General features: G+C 46.3%; 1 protein-coding gene and 1 long non-coding RNA gene across 3 annotated transcripts; both read right to left on the minus strand.

The window, feature by feature from the left end:
* Window positions 1–451: 451 nt before the first annotated feature.
* On the minus strand, window positions 452–1,464 carry LOC108527931 (uncharacterized). 2 transcript variants are annotated; one of them, XR_001884982.1, is made up of 3 exons: window positions 1,075–1,464; window positions 775–888; window positions 452–547 (listed from the first exon to the last, which is right to left on the minus strand). It is a non-coding gene; the product is annotated as an uncharacterized LOC108527931 (long non-coding RNA). The 2 variants fall into 2 exon arrangements; XR_001884981.1 differs by having other exon boundaries at window positions 460–547; window positions 819–888.
* Window positions 1,465–14,823: 13,359 nt separating this feature from the next.
* On the minus strand, window positions 14,824–16,763 carry LOC108527921 (uncharacterized). The gene is made up of 3 exons (XM_017869458.1): window positions 16,689–16,763; window positions 16,231–16,491; window positions 14,824–15,168 (listed from the first exon to the last, which is right to left on the minus strand). The coding sequence occupies exons 1-3, from the start codon at window positions 16,761–16,763 to the stop codon at window positions 14,899–14,901; spliced, it is 606 nt and encodes a 201-aa protein (XP_017724947.1). The 3' UTR covers window positions 14,824–14,898.
* Window positions 16,764–17,268: the final 505 nt, after the last annotated feature.

Consider the following 17,268-nt stretch of genomic DNA (forward strand, 5'->3'; position numbering starts at 1 on the left):
GCTTACTGCAAGCTCCACCTCCTGGGCTCAAGCAATCCTCCCACCTCAGCCTCCTGAGTAGCTGAGACTACAGACACATCCTGCCACACCCAGCTATTTTTGTTTTCATTTTTTTAGGGACAGGATCTTGCTATGTTGCCCAAACTTGTCTAGAACTCTTGGGCTGAAGCCACCCTCCCTCCTCAGTCTCCCAAAACACTGGGATTACAGGCGTGAGCCACTGTGCCTGGCTAGGAATAAATTTCTAACCCATCCCATGACTCCCAGCAGAAGGAAAGTCTAAATTTAGCCATAGTTTCAGAAACAATGCCTTACATGACATGAAATAAACGGATCTTCAAAAGAGAGGTGCCAGCTCCTCGTTCAAGGATGCATTTGTCCACCTAGGAACAGACACATGCTGCACACTTCCTGCATGCTGGGCTCTGTAAAGAGGAAGGGAGAGGCCCCTGCTTGGAGAAGCTTTCCATCCAATGGATGTGGATGCCGCCAGTGTCAAACGTGACTTCAGGATCACAGAAGAGGCCAAACATGCTAAAAGGTCACGCTGGAATGAAGCATATAAGGTAATATTAAGAGAAGTAGTGAGAGTCGGTGCTAGGGTCTGAATGTCTGTGTCTCCCCCGAAATTCAGACATTGAAACCTAATCCCCAAGGTGATGGTATTAGGAAGTGGGGAATTTGGGAGGTGATTAGGTCATGAGGGCAGGGCTCTTGTGAATAGGATGAGCATCCTTATAAAAGAGACCCCAGAGAGCTGCCTGGGGTTCTCACCTTCCACCGGGTGAGCACATAGCAAGAAGCCACCATCTACGCACCAGGAAATGGATCCTCACAAGACATCAAATCTGCCAGCCACCTCAACATTGAGCTTTCCAGCCTCCAGAACTGTGAGAAATAAATTTCTGTTGTTTATAAGCCACCTGGTTTGTGGATTTTGTTATAGCAACCTAAACAGACTAAGACAATTGGCAAGATCAGATGTGTTGGCAAAGATTTGCACAGACTAGCATCCTGCTGTGTGGCTGGAGCGAGGGAAGCTCGTGCTGTGCCTCACTTTGATCTAGTCCTTACCTTGTGGCCTTGCCCAATCCTCGCAGCATCCCTCAGTGGTGAGAATGATTATCTCCATTCTATGGATGAGGATATGGATAACCAGAGAGGTGAAGTGACCAGCCTTAGATCACACAGCCAATTCAAGGCAGGACTGCTGCAGAGAGCCTGAAACAGGGGCATCCTGGGAGGGAAGGAAGAGCGTGCATCCTTTCACCCAAAACAGACGTCCGGCTGAGTCTCAAAAGCAAAAGTACTCTGAGTGGGTGCCACCCCTGATGGGGAAGGCAGCCCCCTGGCCACCAGCCTGGGGAGGCCAGACAGCTGCTGCTGTCCCGTGGGCAGCTGGCCCCTTCCTCTTACAGACAGCAGCACCTGCTCACCAGATCACCAGGCAGAGGCAAGATGAATGTTCGCAGCGCCACGTTCTGCTGAAGCTCTGCACAAACACAGCGCCCATGGTAACCAAACAGAGGGCAAACACAGGAGCAGGAATGCCGCTGTGAGAACAAGGCCCAGGAGTGACAGCCATGAGCCACCCACTTTATGGGCACTTACTAAGTGCCAGGCGCCACATCAAGGATTAAATACCTTATTTAATCATCGACGCAGCCAGATGAGAATTGTGCCATTGCTGTCCCCTTTAATGACAAGGAAACAGAGATGAGCAGAGTCGATGGAAGCTGTGTAAGGAGAGAACCAAAGGCTCTGTCTGAGCCCAGGTGTCTGATGCCACAACCCAGCCACAATCTCCACGCTACCATTTCCCCTGACAGACACCCAAGTAACACAGCCCCTCAGGAGAGCTGGGCCCCCAAGTTAATGATGACACAGAATATAAGCTCCTCCAAGGCAGGAATTTTGTGTTTGCTCATTGATGGGAAGCAAGCTTCTACAATAATGCCAGGCATGTGGCTGACTTTGAGTATCTGTTGGCCAGGTGCAGTGGCTCACACTTGAAATCCTAGCACTTTGGGAGGCTGAGGCAGGTGGGTTGCTTGAGCCCAGGGGTTTGAGACCAGCCTGGGCAGCATGGTGAAACCCCGTCTCTACAAAAAATACACATGCAAAAATTAACCAAGCATGGCGGCGGTTGCCGGTAGTCCCAGCTACTTGGGAGTCTGAGGTGGGAGATCTCCTGAGCCCAGGAGGTCATGAATGTGGTGAGCCATGATCGTGTCACTGTACTCCAGCCTGGGTGACAGAGTGAGACCCTGTATTAAAAAAAAAAATTGTATTTGATGAGGAAAATCAAGAACCAGAAAGCCATCCTGAGATGTAAATGCTGAATTGGCCAAGTGACTTGATCTCACACATTAGGCTTGCAGTCTGAAATTCAGATTATTCCTTACTAAGGCCTAATAGTAAAGTCCCTTAAAAATATTGTTTTAAATATAGTATAATTGGTCAAGGAACTACATCTTTAGCTCTGTTCTTGTTCCATACGGGAGAAGGCCAGGGGAGGAAAGTGACACATTTATTGTCCTAGAAAGCCGTTGGCCCGAGAAGGACTTTGACCCCAGCACCTTCCTCAACCAGCCACACAGGCTCACCCTGGGTCATCTCATTTAATCTTCAGTAATGCAACCCCTGCTTTCATGACATGGAATTTGGGGTTCTCATTGACTGTATGATGGTGGGATTTTCCATGTCGCCATGTGTCACAGATGGTTCATTTCCACGTAAACAATCACCCACATATTGCATCTACTCATGACAAAGCCAGTGGCCCTCAGAGGCTTTCCATGGTTCCTGCCCACAGCCCCAGGGGTCAGCCCTGACCTGCTCTGCTTAGGTATGTCCTGGTGACAGCAAGTGTAGAATCTGCTGGAAATAATAAATACCATCGAGCAGCAGAGAGGGTTTCTGCCACATTGGTGTTTTGTTAGACCTGCAGGATCTGTCAAGTGCGTTTGTTTTGCTCTCTAGATAAATGTGGAGCCAAAGGGTGTTTTTCTGACTGTGAATTCTTGGCATTTGTTCAGGCTTCTAAATAAGCAAAGTGAACACGGCCAGTCTCCTCTGGCACTGCTTGGAACCATTTAATGAATAATAGGATCATGGATGGGACCTGATGCAGGGGTTTCCAAACTTTGCAGGCAGTGGAACTCTTCTTTCCCTTACCCTGAAGTCCATCATTGTATTATAGTATCACATCGTATGTATTACATCATCTTATAGAGCTGGCAGTTCTGTGGATGAAGTCAGGTGGCATCTGGGGACTTTCCGTCTGAGCTCTCCTTAGCCTTCCTCTTGCCCTGGGCCACGGCTTCTCTGGGATATCCGGGGCCTCAATGAGCACATTTCCAGAAAACTAGTCTAATCCAACCCCTTCATTACAATGGTGGTCAACAAAGGGCCCCAGAGGCCAAGAAACTCAGCCAGGATCACACAGTGAATTCATGACCAAGATGGGGCCAGCACCACCTCCCCGACTCAGGAGACGGTGCTCTCTGTGTAGCCCCTCACCAGTCCAAACCTGCTTTGTTTCTAACCTGCGGCACTGGGAAACACACCTGCCTGGGACAAGTGCCTGGAAAGAATGCAGCTCTCCCTGGCCGGAAGGCTCCCGGCAGGTCTTGTGCAAGTGGGTACATGCAAATGACCGCACCTGGCTTACTTGTGAAATGTGTAGATTGTAAGAAAGACAGCTTCTGTGTAAAATCTCAACTCCAGGGTGGACTGCCTCACCCCCAAACCCACCCTAGTTTAGATGTAAGAACCTCTCACAGGCGACAAAGCTCTCCCTGGTTGGCCTGACTTCCCACCTCTCAGTGAACATTTTTTCTTCTAAGTGTGTGTGTGTGTGTGTGTGTGTGTGTGTGTGTGTGTGTGTGTGTGTTTTGAGACGGAGTCTCACTCAGTCACCCAGGCTGGAGTGCAGTGCCAGGATCTCAGCTCACTGCAAGCTCCGCCTCCCGGGTTGACGCCATTCTCCTGCCTCAGCCTCCCAAGTAGCTAAATGTGTTCTTTAATGCTCTCCTTCCTTTCCTCCACAAAAAACAAACTCAAAACTTTCTGTTTCAGCCGTTTACTTACTGGAAGCGTATCAGAGACGCACCTTGCAAAAATGACACCGTGAAAATTGAGTTAGAACCGGGAAGGACTTATTCAGTACCGAGGCCTGTGTTCACCAGAGCAGCCCCTCATGAGGCCCTGGCGTCCGCATCATCTCGAAGCTCCCTCCCAGCTTCAGCATGCTAAGAGCCTAAAAGAAATTGGAAACAAACCAGTTGCCCTCTGTCCAGGTGGAGGAGTCCCTCTCTGACCAGGAAAGAGGTGCCACCCAGGAGCCCCCAGCCCTGCTGCAGGGGCAAATGAGCTCTTGGAAGAGTAAGCGCTGTGACTGATACAAAAACACAACAGAAATGCCTCCAATCCCCCCATAGTTTGTGGTTTATCTTCTGCCTCATACGCTAGAACGTAAACTCCTTGAGGAAGGCATTGTGTCCCACAGAGCACACCTATTTCAGTAGTCTCTTATTTTCTTCACCTTCTCAGTTACCTTTCTCCTTAGTTTTAACTACTTTAGGAAAGCTGGCCAGATACAGCTGGGCCCTAGCATTTGTTCTGATACCCCTCTCCTGTCCACCTTGTCTCAGCTGATAGCCTAGTGCCAAGGCCTGAAATGGGAAGCTCCTCCTCCCTCCCTACACCCTCCTTCCCCCTCCCTCCCACACCCCTCCCCTTCTCTCCCTGCACCCCTTCTCTTCCCTTTTGCAATCTTCTCCTCCCTCCTGCATGCCTCTCCCTCCCTCCCTCACCCCTACCCCCTCCCCCTTCCTCTGGAACCCTTACCTCTCCCCCTTCCTCCTTGCACCCTTCTTCTCCCTCCAGCACCCCTCCCCTCCTCCCTCCTGCACTCCTCCCCATCTCTGTATCTCCACCCTCCCTCTCCCATTCCCCCTTCACCCCTCTCCCTCCCTTCCTTCCTGCACCCCTCACCCATGCTTGGAGGAAAGTCACATGGGGTCTTTGGCTGGAACACTCAGTGGCGCTCAGAAATCCTAAACACTGTGGGCTCTGCAGCGCCTGCCAGAGAGAACAGGGAGTCCTCGGAGGCCAGACTCAAAGCAGGCAAGATGGAAGAAGCCTTATTAGGTCATCCAGCTAGAGCAAGGGGTGAGCCTCTTTCTTCTGCTCCCCAGCCCACAAGAAATGCCTGATCTGGCTATCTCTGTCCCTCCATTTGCTACTAACTCCTCTTTGGGAATGTGCCCTCCTCCCAGTGATCCACAGTCCTTCTCTGGCTGCATCTTGTCCTTCTCCAGACTTGGAAAGGAAACGCAGGGAATGTCTTCTGCCCCAGAGCCTGAATCCTCTTTTTCCCATCCTCCTGACCTCCCTTGTGTTATCTCCAGCACTTAGCACCTTTTACCTTCCATATGGCTGCTTTATTTGTTAGGTTTGTGGTTTATCCCCTGCCTCCTATGCTAAAATATAAACTCCTTGAGGAAGGCATTGTGTCCATTTGGGTCAGGCGTATATCTCAAGTGCAGTTTCCCAAAATATTTATTGAATGAACTTCTTAGGCACTAAGATAACCTTCAATGCATATTCTCTCACCCCCTACCCTGTGCTGTGGCTTCTAAGCTCTTCCGGCACATAGAGCCATTTATATCACATGCTGTGTGGAAGGACGGTATCCTTGTCATTTCCTAACTCATTCTATCTGGAGGGCAACAGCTCCCTTCATCTTATTGGAGCTGGTGAACTGATCTGAGCAAACCCTGCACTCAAGTTCCCCATGCCATGAGCAGGTGAGTTTCCAAAGGCTACAAACAACTGTCAGAACTCAAGGGGGTAAGAAAACATCAGCAAGCCAGCAATGAGCAATACAGCTCAGCAACCCTGACAGCCCCCAGTGCTGCTTGGCCCTGGCCTTGCCTTGACCTCTGCACCCAGTTTCCCTTGACCCATCACCTCGCATCTACTGCAATTGCTCCCAAGGAATAATTTTACAACCTCTGCCACACTCATGCATGAACACTCAGTTAGGCTTGGCATGCTCCCTCTGTGAGAGCAGTTGTACTTTCAGCAGTCAAGCTCAAGGTCAAGAATGGACCCCTGCCAGTAAGATGTGAACATCTATAGGTGGGCTGGGTCTGGCTGATCAGACAGCTTAGATTTTTGGTCCTTGAGTCCACAAACCTCCAGTGTCGAACCTACTCTCAAAATATGAATTTGTGATTTCTTATGAAAATAATATATCCTTATTGAAAGTGTTGCTACAATTCTTTTTTAATTTAAAGTCTCTGCCAGTAACTATTCATCGATAACCCTGTGTATTAGTTCGTTTTCATGCTGCTGATAAAGACATACTTGAGACTGGGCAATTTACAAAAGAAAGAGGCTTAATGACTCACAGTTCCACGTGGCTGGGGAGGCCTCACAATCATGGCAGAAGGTGAAAGGAAAGGCACATCTCACATGGTAGCAGACAAGAGAAGAGAACTAGTGCAGGGAAACTCCCCATTATAAAACGATCAGATCTCATGAGACTTATTCACTATCAGGAGAATAGCATGAGAAAGACCCGCTCCCACGATTCAATTATCTCCCGCTGGATCCCTCCCACGACATGTGGGAACTATGGGAGCTACAATTCAAAATGAGATTTGGATGGGGACACAGCCAAACCATATCACCCTGTAACATTCTACAATTTTTTTTTTCTCCCTCTTGCACAATCATTACCATTTTTCTTGTTTTCTCCTTCTGAGAAAAATAAATTTTTTTAGCCTATCTTTTTTAATGGGGGTGGCTCACAGCTAACTCGGATTCCTAGGAAGCATGGAAGAGCTTATAATGGTGGAATAGCCTGAAGGCTGGTACAAACCCCTGAGGACAGGGCCTTGACGTGGCTTCCTTAATGACACAGAACAGGCCCTAAATCAATGCTGTGGACTAAACACATCTTTGGGCAAGTCCACAGCAAAGTGCAGCAGCATGGGTCACTCTGTATGATTTCAAGGGTATGAAAGTTATCTTCCTTGGGTTAGAATTCCTTCTCTACCCATTTGCTAATACCTACATTTCCACTGTAAGAACCGTAGTTTGGAAAGGCCAACTCTGTCTACAAGTGATAAGACTGAAATCCCAGAATGGTGAAGTGACTTTATAAGCTTTGACATATGTTTAAATATCCAGGGAAGGGAAATACTTAGAGCTGTCATTCGTTAGTCAACACACAGCAATCACAGTGATGGCGAATGGGTCTTTCTTAAACGCTAAAGGGCAATGGGAAGAGTAGGAACCTGGAGGGCTCGGCACTGGAAGATTAGGGTGGGAGTGAGAATTCAACCAAAGAAGTAAATGTGGAAGAGTGGAAAGGCAGGTGACACCAACAACTAACTTTATCCTCTTCCTTTTCTGGGTTAGTTGTATTTAAAAAGGACACACCTGAAGATTCTACCTCCAATCTGGCCCTAGTTAACTAGTCGACCTCAATATGTAAGAAAAAGGGATTGGACCAGACCAGTGATTCTTTTATCTTAATGTACAACAGCATTACCTGGGTAGCTTAGAAAATAGAAAATAGAATTTCTGGTCCCTACTTCCAGAAATTCATATTCAAATGGTCTGGTTTACCGCTCAGGTATTGTTTCTTGTTTGTTTTTTGTAAGGCTCCCCAGCAGATTCTGACATTCAACAAGGTCATTTCTGAAGTCGCTTTTTAATTCTAAATTCAGATGGCGTAGAATTTGAGAACCAAAAAGCCTTGTGTTTGGTTAATTTTCACTGCAAGAGGGGGGCACCCAGTCCACCTACACACATCTCTAGCCTTCACAGATGCACACGTGTGCACACATATGTATCTGCACACAGTGGGGCTGTGCTCATAGAGAGCTGGAAGTTTCTGTGAGGCCACATCACAAGACAACTTCCAATGGCAGTACATGCATGCTATCCCTATTCTCTCTTCATCTGAGGGTTTAACAAAGTGGATACAAGGGAGTCCCTCATGGGTAAACTCTTGATTGACCTTTTGAGAAGATAGAGTACATTTCCCTACTAGTACCCACCAAGAGTTCATTGATTTAGTAAAACACTGTATGTGTCATCTATGAGGTTGTCTCTTTCTCGGACTCCTAGAAATCAGTAAAACATTGAAAGGACATTTTTAAATGTAAAAAACAAAACAAAAAAAGAGTTGGAGGGGGTGATAACAGTAAATGCAATCATAATTTATCATATTGCCAAACACCGTAAACCTCATTTTGATGTAGTAATGTCAGCTAATGAAGACAGTAGGCTCTGTCTTCGTCTGAGTTTGGAAAGAGCATTATCAGCACGAGCATAATCTACCGATTTTTCTGTTAACCTCTGAGGATCTGCTGTGCATATGTCTACCAGAACCCTAACAGCACATACATTTACACAGTTAGGGAAAAATGAGTCTCATTCTCAGAGAAGTCAGCCTTGTAAGTATTTGGGAGATATTTTATCCATCCCTGCAGGCCCTGAAACACCCAAGAGCTTTCTTAAGTTTATGCAAATGTATAGATTCTCCTGTTGCTTCTGAAAGTGTCCATTTCACAATAATTAGCATCTTAGCCTGAAGGCACAGGCATCTATTATTGTTATTTTCCCATCTCTTAAGTAAAACTCTATTGGCAAACTACCACTTATGACCTCAAACTCCATCTGATTCTCATCAAATGTACTCTTTGCAGTGACAAGAAAAGCCAAGTTGAACTTTTACGAGGTCAGCACAGATATATCTTTGCAGGTGCCACATCTTGTATATGGAAAATATAGAGGCACAATTTCTAGAAAATAGCTGGTTTTTATAGCTGCTGTGAATTTTATAGAGATATGGGTAAAAGAAGGCAGCCCCTGGGCCATCTCAACATCTCATCAGCCACAAATAGGAGACCATGAGCAGTGCAGATGTTTGAAACATACAAAAAAGAAATCCAATCCAGGAAAAAGGAAGAAGGACGTGGGCTTTCTGCACACCTGACCATATGGAAAGTGAGTTAATTTTATTCCAATTGCATTACAGTCAAATGAGAGTGTGTTTTTGCCAATGTGAAAAGCCAGAATCTCAGTCTGGGTGCAACAAAGCTATTGATTTATTACAAACCTTTAAGACTAAAGGGGAAAAGTAATCTAGTTCTGGGACCAGAGCCATCCCTTCGTTACTGCAGGGGCAGCCAATAGCTGCCTTCGTGGTCTAGTTTGATGAGCACTGCAGCCTGCCACCATGCTTGAAGCGTCCACCATCAGGAATCCGCCATTGTATTCAGATATTGTATCTCCCTGGATTCCAAAAACCTTCTCTGCAATATCCCAGGTGGACACTTCCAGGAATGGGAAGCTAACTGCTATATAAGACATGAATCTGGGAAACTTCTTCCCTGTATTGAGTTGAACTCTTCCTGTAATCTTCATTCATACATCCTAATCTTGCCACTCCAGAGTTCCATAGAATAAATCTACTACCCTCTCCCCGTGACAGCCCCTCAAATATTACAGGGCAGCCACAGGTCTCCTCTAAGCCTTCTCTTTCCAGACTCAAAACTCTGAGCTTTTTCAGTCCTAAATGATGCCATTTCCAAAGTTATTATCATTTGGACCACCTCTCTCTGGACCTGATGGTTAAAATACAAAGCTGAAATGCTGGTCTTCCAGAAGGTGTCTAAGGTCCTGTTTATAGTTTGGAGTAACTATACTGTGCATTCACACAGAGCTTAAAGTTAACCAAAAGCCCCTCAAGGTTCTTCACATGAATTCCTATGAAGCCGGGTCTCCCTGGTTGCATGTATAACCTAAACTTGTACATACAAAACATATATATATGTTTATACAAATTTATATATTCTCATGTTGCCTCTGAAAGTGTTCATTTCACAATAATTAGCATCTTATTTTAAAATCCATTTTAAATTAGCCATTTAGCCATCTGAATTTAGAATTTTATATATACATATACATATGTGACAATTAAATTGTCATACATGACAATTAAATTCCCTTTGTTGTTATGTTACATTCTGCCAAGATCCTTTTTTTTTTTCCTTTTTTGAGATGGGCATCTCACTCTGTCACCCAGGCTGGAGTGCAGTGGCACATGCCATCATGGCTCACTGCAGCCTCCAATTCCTGGGCTCAAGAGATTCTCTCGCCTCAGCCCCCCAAGTAGCTGGGACTACAATTGCATGCCACCACACCCAGCTAAATTTTTAAAATTTTTTGTAGAAATTGGGTCTTGCTATGTTGCCCAGGTTAGTCTCAAACTCTTGGGCTCAGGTGATCCTCCCACCTCGACCTCCCAAAGTGCTGGGGCTCCAGGTGTGAGCCGCTGAACTCAACCTGTGATCTTGAATCTTGATTCTTCTACCAGGTATCAGTGATCCTTCCCAGCTTCATGTCATCTGTGCAGTGATAAGAATAGCTTCAATTTTTTTATCCAAGTTGGCAATAAAATAAGGAATTTAAACAACCAATGGAGGAGCCCTCCAGGTGGACACCTTTGAGCATGGTGCTCTACAACCAGGTGTGACTTTCCTGCCAATTCTGTCTCCTACTTTACGTTTCCCCATTTTGCTCTGAAAAAAATGCAATAAGGGAGCTTTGCAGATTCCCAGCCAAATTCAGATGGGCTGCAAACATTTGACCTTCCCTCCTTAGCCTCTTGCTCTCTTTGGCTCTAATTTTCTCATAGTTTTGTTGCTTTTCTAACTGGGTAAGTGACCAGATACCTCTACTTCATGGAACTTTTTGGGGCAAGAGAGCCAATTTCCCACACTGCTGCATCATACCATCACCCAGAGAAGACCTTTCTTGGTGTTTCTTCTTGGAATGTTGCTAAAAAGCCCATTTTGGGCCAGGCCTGGTGGCTCACACATGTAATCCCAGCACTTTGGGAGACCAAGGCAAGAGGATTGCTTGAGTCTAGGAGTTCGAGACCAGCCTAGACAACACAGCAAGACCCCATCTGTACAAAAATTCAAATTAAAAAAATTAGTTGGGCATGGTGGCATGCGCTTGTAATCCCAGCTTGTAGTCCCAGTTACTCAGGAGGCTGAAGTAGGAGGATCACTTGAGCTCAGGAAGTTGAGGCTGCAGTGAGTCATGATCCTGCGACTGCACTCTAGCCTGACACTGTCTTTCCCCTGCCCCTAAAAGCCCATTTGGCCTGGTGCTTTTCACTAGCCTTAGCTCATTCTGGCCTTCCCAATATTTTTCCTGCTAAGCACTGCCATTTTTTGCATCTCTTCTTGGACTGGGATTCTCCTTCCATTTCTTCCATCTCTTTAAATGTAGAGTCCTTGGAGAGTTCAATATGCAGCCACATCATTTCTTCTGCTGTCTTGCTCCTTTTGGGTTTATGTCACGCATTGAGAGTATTTCTGAAAAATATCATTCTAGATCTAGGCAAGAGTGTCCCAACCCTGGGCCCTGGGGAAGTGGAGGATTAGCCTTCCTGAAAGAGAAGTTTGGCTTTTGCTCTTGGCCGCTGAGTGGTGATCTCCAAGCCCCTGGAATGTCCTGCCCAATAAGAGGGTCTTTGTTGGCCTGGGGACTTTAGCCACTGGATAGTGTAATGATATGATTTATGATGGGGGCTTGGAGACACATCATATCAGTTCCAACCTCCAGAATTATTAGCCTGAACCTCTAAAAGGGGAAACTGAAGGTCACCCACATGAGTAGTATATGATAGACCCCAAGCAAAAACTGTGGATAGCCAAGGCTCAGGTGAGCATCCCCGGTTGGTTGTACCCTGTGTGCATTGTCATGGCCAGGAGGAGGCAATGCCATCTGATACAGTGTGGAGCTGCCCAATTACAATTCATGTCAAAATGTAATTCCCAATGTTGGAGGTGAGGCCTGGTGGGAGGTGATTGGATCATAGGGGTGGTTTCTCATAGTTTAACACTATGCTCCTTGGTGTTACTGTGGCAATAGTGAGTGAGTTCCTGTGAGATCTGGCTGTTTAAAAGTGCGTTGCACTTCCCCTCTCTCTCTTCTCCTGCTCTGGCCACGTGAAGTGCTGGCTCCTTCTTTGCCTTCTGCCATGACTGTAAGTTTCCTGAGGCCTTCTCAGAAGCCAAGCAGACGCCCGCATCATGCTTCCTGTATAGCCTGCAGAACTGTGAGCTCATTAAACCTCTTTTCCTTATAAATTACCCAGTCTCAGGTATTTCTTTACAGCAATGTGAGAATGGACCAATACACTGATCATAAATGCATGGGAAGAGAACCAAAGGATCTTTTTCTTTTGGATCCCAACTGGACTTTGTCCTGTGTGTCTCTTCCCTTGATCAATTTTCTTGTGTAAATTTTAACTGTGAAAACAAACACACACACACACACTCTCTCATCTATGCATAGTGCTTTCTTGGGTTCTCTGAACCATTCTAGAGAATTATTGAACTTGAGGGTGGTCCTGGGGACCCCTAAACTTGCAACTATTGTCTGAAGTAAGGGACTATTCCATCAGACTTTGCAGTTTGCTAAACTGTACTACAGCCCCCAACTCTAGGGAAATAACCCTGACTCTTATCCAGTTTTGTGCCTCCCTCCAGAACAAGCCATCCCCAGAGCTAAGAGGACATAACTTTCCTCTTTCTGAATCACACCCCTGCATGTTCTGGTGACTGGAGTTTGGATGAGTGTGCTGGGATGTCCCCATGGGTGAGAATGAGTCCTCCCGCAGCATGGAAGGAATGAGAGAACAGAGGGTGAGCTTGGAACAAAGGCCTGGAGCCAAGGCCAGCTCTCCCCACACCACCATATTCCACTGCGGAATTCCAGACAGTTGAGAATTCTAAATTTGAACTTGGACTTCAAGATCATCATGACAGTATTTTTTTCAAAGCAGCAAGCTACAGCATATTTTATTTAATAGGTTGTTGGCTTGATTTACAGCCTTTAAGTATCTAGACATGTGGTATGTAGGTCTCTATTTGTATTCTTGCCTCAGCCCCTGAAGTGTCAGGAGCCAGCCTGTTGCTGATTGTAAAGATTCTGTTTGTAGAGGCTTCTGCCCGATGATAGTGTCTTTTAAGACAGGGTGCTAAAGGTTAACAAAGCATCACATCTACATTTTCACAGATGATCTTGAAATGTATGTAGCAGGATGTTAAAATGGGATTTTATTTGTCTTATTTTCTGCTGAGGTTTCAAAAGGCTAAGAATAAAACAGTAAACTAAGTATTCCCACATTCCAAAATGAAGTGCTAGACCACTGCTCTAGGTTTTCTATTGCTGCATAACAAGATGCACCAAAACTTTACAGCATAAAACAGATCTTTTATTTTCTCAAAATTCTTTGGCTCAGAAATTTGTACAGGGCACAGAGGGAATGGCTCACCTCCATGACTAAAGTCTGGGACTTTACCTGGAATACCACATAGCAGGGAACCAGCTAAGGTGGCTTAACTGGGTCATTTGGCTGGGGACTTCAGGCTTCTGTTGGTTTGGTTCCTCAGCTCTCTGTGTGCCCTTTCCATGCAGCTAGCTTGGGCTTCCTCATAATATGGTGGTCTGATTCATCAGCCTTCTTACATGTCTGCTGCATTCTCTCCTGAGAGAGAGCTGAAGATGTCAGGTCTCTCAAAGGCCAGGCTAAGCACGGGCACCGTATCACTTCCTCCACGTCCAATTGGTCAAGGCAAATCACAGGGCTAGCCCAAGTTCAAAGAGGAAGAGCAGGAATCGCCTCTACTTCTTGATGAATGGAGCCAATAGAGAAGGAAATCACATATAGGGAGAGAAGGAAATGATGGTAGCCACCTTTGGAGATAATATACAACTATCTACACAGACTTGCAAAGGAGGGAAGTGATGATGTTTTCCAACCCTTAGCTCTATGCTAATCAAAGCTTTAAAAGGTTTAAAGTTAGAAATGAGAAAGAGGGTTTCTTTGGAAAAAGTTGTTGGAGCACTGAGGCACTTTTCTTCCTGTGCTTCTCCTTCACCTCAAGTCTAGTAGAGGGGCTTCAGGGAGACATCACGCTTTGATCCATCTTTCCAGTTTTGACTTTACTGTTTCTCATAATGCAGCTTTTGGCATTTTCCCTCTAGCTACATACACCATGGTTGAGGAGAATGAGCCTTTTGTGCACCCATGTTTGTAGGAGTGTTGGTGTTATCCACAACACCCTAAAGGTGGAAGCAATCCAAGTGTCTGTCAATGGGTGAATGGAAAAATCAGTCATGATAGGAATCTCTCCAGCCCATGTGAAGAGTGTGAACCTTGAAAGGCCAGCTCTCTCAAGGTTCACACTCTGGCTAACGGGGCTTAAATTCAATTTAGAACCAAGCGGCAACTTGCTGACTAGAAGTCACGCGTGTATTTTGAGTTGCCGGAAAAACCCACATCTGCTTAACTTTGGGACTTTCATAGCTTCCTGTTCCTGTTTATGTTGCCCAAACCAACCAATAGACTATGACCTGTGTCAACAAATCAGAACTCAGCAAGCATCAACCAATCAGATTAAGCAAGTTTGAATCTTTTATTTGCGTAAGTGGACCTGAGTGGGAATATGGGCAGGAATTTTCTCTATGAAAGCCTAGTCCCTCCTGTGTTGTCTGGAAAGCGCCTTCATTTTACACCGAAGGCTGCCTTTCCCTAGTTTGAAAACTGTTTACAGGAATAAAGTCTCTTTCCTCTAAATCCCTTTTCAGAGAACTATTGTTCACAGGGGTTATCCACCAAATCAGAGGATCCCTGAGCTGTGTGCTCGCAGCCTTCAATACTAACAAGGCTGGGAGTTGGGGCGCTCCCCTACACACTCCAGGTCTTATTTATGTAATGTGAATTTCCTGCTGGACCTCAGTTCTCTAATTGCGTTTTTATTTCTTGTTGCACAATTAGGCCTCTGGGAAATATCAGTGTAAGAAGTTGGGTTTTTCATGAGAGTTCTGAGTCAGACAGCAGTAGGATGTGGGGAGGTTAGGGACAAAGGAGAGAAAGGACCCGTCCTCCCCCATTTCTCTTTTGGCCCAGGCCCAGCACCATCTGGATCCATTCCCACTGGGGCTCCCCCAGGCACTGGAGAGTATGGCATCCTTCGTTAGGTTACGATACTTATCAAGTCCAACCATGTGTGGGTGACCCAGCTTTGTAGTCCTGAGAACACTGCATTCTGCTCTGGCCGGCTGCAAGGAAACACAGGGCAGTCTTTGCTTTTGTTTGTTTGGTTGGTTTTTTGTTTTGTTTTTCTGAGATGGAGTCTCACTCTGTCACCCAGGCTGGAATGCAGTGGTGGCAATCTCAGCTGACTGCAACCTCTGTCTCCTGGTTCAAGCAATTCTCCTGCCTCAGCCTCCCAAGTAGCTGGGATTACAGGTGTGCACCACCACACCCAGCTAATTTTTGTATTTTTAGTAGAGATGGGATTTCACCATTTTTGCCAGGCTGGTCTTGAACTCCTGACCTCAGCTGATCCATCCGCCTCAACTTCTCAAAGTGCTGGGATTATAGGCACGAGCCACTGTGCCCAGCCTCATGAAGAGCAGTCATCTGAGAGCTGTATTTGAAACCCAGATGATAGATCCGTTGTGATGAACGCTTAGAATGACTGAATCTGGGCTTCTCCAAGACTCTCCTGCTGCCATCACCCATAAATCTCCCCGAAAGCCATTCACTAGCCTGTCATGGTTTTAAATGTGGCCCACAGTTCCTTGTTACTGACACCACCTTGGGAGGTGAGGTCTATACCCCTCCCTTGAATCTGGGATTGCTAGGGACTGCTCCCACCAATGACAGATAGTGGAAAGCAAGTCAAGGTGATGGTAGGGACAGGGTCTATAAGGCAGGCAGTGGGTACCGCCTCCCCTAAGGTCTGCCCCTCTGGGCTCTTTAGCTGCCAGTTTGAGCTTGGCCCTCTGGCCATCCTTGTTCCTGCCCAGTGCATAACCACGTGCATTAACAAGCCATGTGGAAGTGTGTCCTCCTTCCTCCACTCTCTCAGCCCCCAGACCTCTGAGTTATCTAAGAACCACAGAGCAGGGACAAGCCACCCTTGCTTTGGCCTTTCCAAATTCCCCAGCCCCGATCAGCCGGCATCTTAAGATAGTTGTTTCACCTACGACCCTCTGGGGTGCTTTCTTACACAGCGTTAGCAACTAGAACACTGTCTCTGCATCTGCCCTTCAACTAGAATTAATAGAGCGCTTTGTTGGTTAAATAAATATTTAAAATCAAGAACAAGGACTTACCCCTAGTGAAGATCCAGGTACAAGTATTCTGGAGTGGCTCTTGACGGGCACTGTGACTCCAGGCTGGACAAAGTCCAGTCCAAAGACAGTATCTCTTGTTTTGTTTTGGGGTTTGTTTGCACAAGAACACGCGTTTCTCCAGTCCTTACATAGCTTCCACAAAGGCTGCCTGGCCCTGGAAAATTTCCTGAGCCTGGTTTGGATGGGGGTGATGCCAGCAGATTCCCCTTTTTTTTTAATTGTTGTTGCTTCCTGGAGCTGCTGGGAGATGAAAGAGTCAGCAAAGAGTTGGGTCTGACAGGCTTCCTGTTACTAGGACACGGATCACAGCCCATCATTTTTTCAAAGGTGTGGGGCCGGAGAGGGGGAAGGAAAACAACAATATGAGGAAATTTACATGGCAGCCTCGGGATTCACCTCGGATTTCCTTTACAGGCAGGAGGGGACAATATTATTACTGATTCATTGATTTTTCCAATGGGAGAGAGTTGAAGACATACAGGCAGGAGCTGATGGTACCCGTCAGCATTCATTCTGCAGTTGGAATTGATTTTTATACATCATACATCTTTAAGGAGCCTCCAGAGAGTGTGTGAAGCAGTGTAAACTCAATCCGTATTGCTCGTCAGATTGGGGATTTCACATTTGCTGACTCCATAGGACAGGTTGTGTCCTGTTTGTTCTAGGGTTGAGTGAAGTGAGTTGTTCAAGACCACTCAGCTATGGTGTGGCAGCCCCAGCGTTTAGGCTTCAAGTTCTTTGATGGCAAGTAATAGACGGAGAGTCTAGCTAAGTTAACCACAAAGTCACAGGGGAATTTATTGGAAGAGTTTGAGGGGGCTCCTAGGATTTTAGAACCAGGCTTAGAGAAGGACGGGGACCAGGTGCTTTCTCAGGGTTTTGGGATTTGGGGGCAGTCTTATCCGAGTACCACCACTCTAATGAATGAACTCTGAGGCTTTCTGTCTTTTCATCACTCTGTTTCTTGTCTTCCTCCACACAAGGAGGGATTGGGATTCCAATCCCACAGAGGCTCCT

This window comes from Rhinopithecus bieti, unplaced genomic scaffold (assembly GCF_001698545.2).
Source record: "Rhinopithecus bieti isolate Rb0 unplaced genomic scaffold, ASM169854v2 scaffold_758, whole genome shotgun sequence".
In the NCBI taxonomy this organism is placed as follows: domain Eukaryota; kingdom Metazoa; phylum Chordata; class Mammalia; order Primates; family Cercopithecidae; genus Rhinopithecus; species Rhinopithecus bieti.

Excerpts from the sequence above, each read along its gene's own strand:
- LOC108527921 (XM_017869458.1), bottom strand. The coding sequence starts at position 16,763 with ATGAATGCTGACGGGTACCATCAGCTCCTGCCTGTATGTCTTCAACTC. Across the intron at positions 16,492-16,688 it reads TTGGAAAAATCAATGAATCA|CAGCTCCAGGAAGCAACAAC; the intron begins GTAATAATATTG and ends TTCATCTCCCAG. Across the intron at positions 15,169-16,230 it reads TACCTGGATCTTCACTAGGG|CCGGCCAGAGCAGAATGCAG; the intron begins GTAAGTCCTTGT and ends GTTTCCTTGCAG.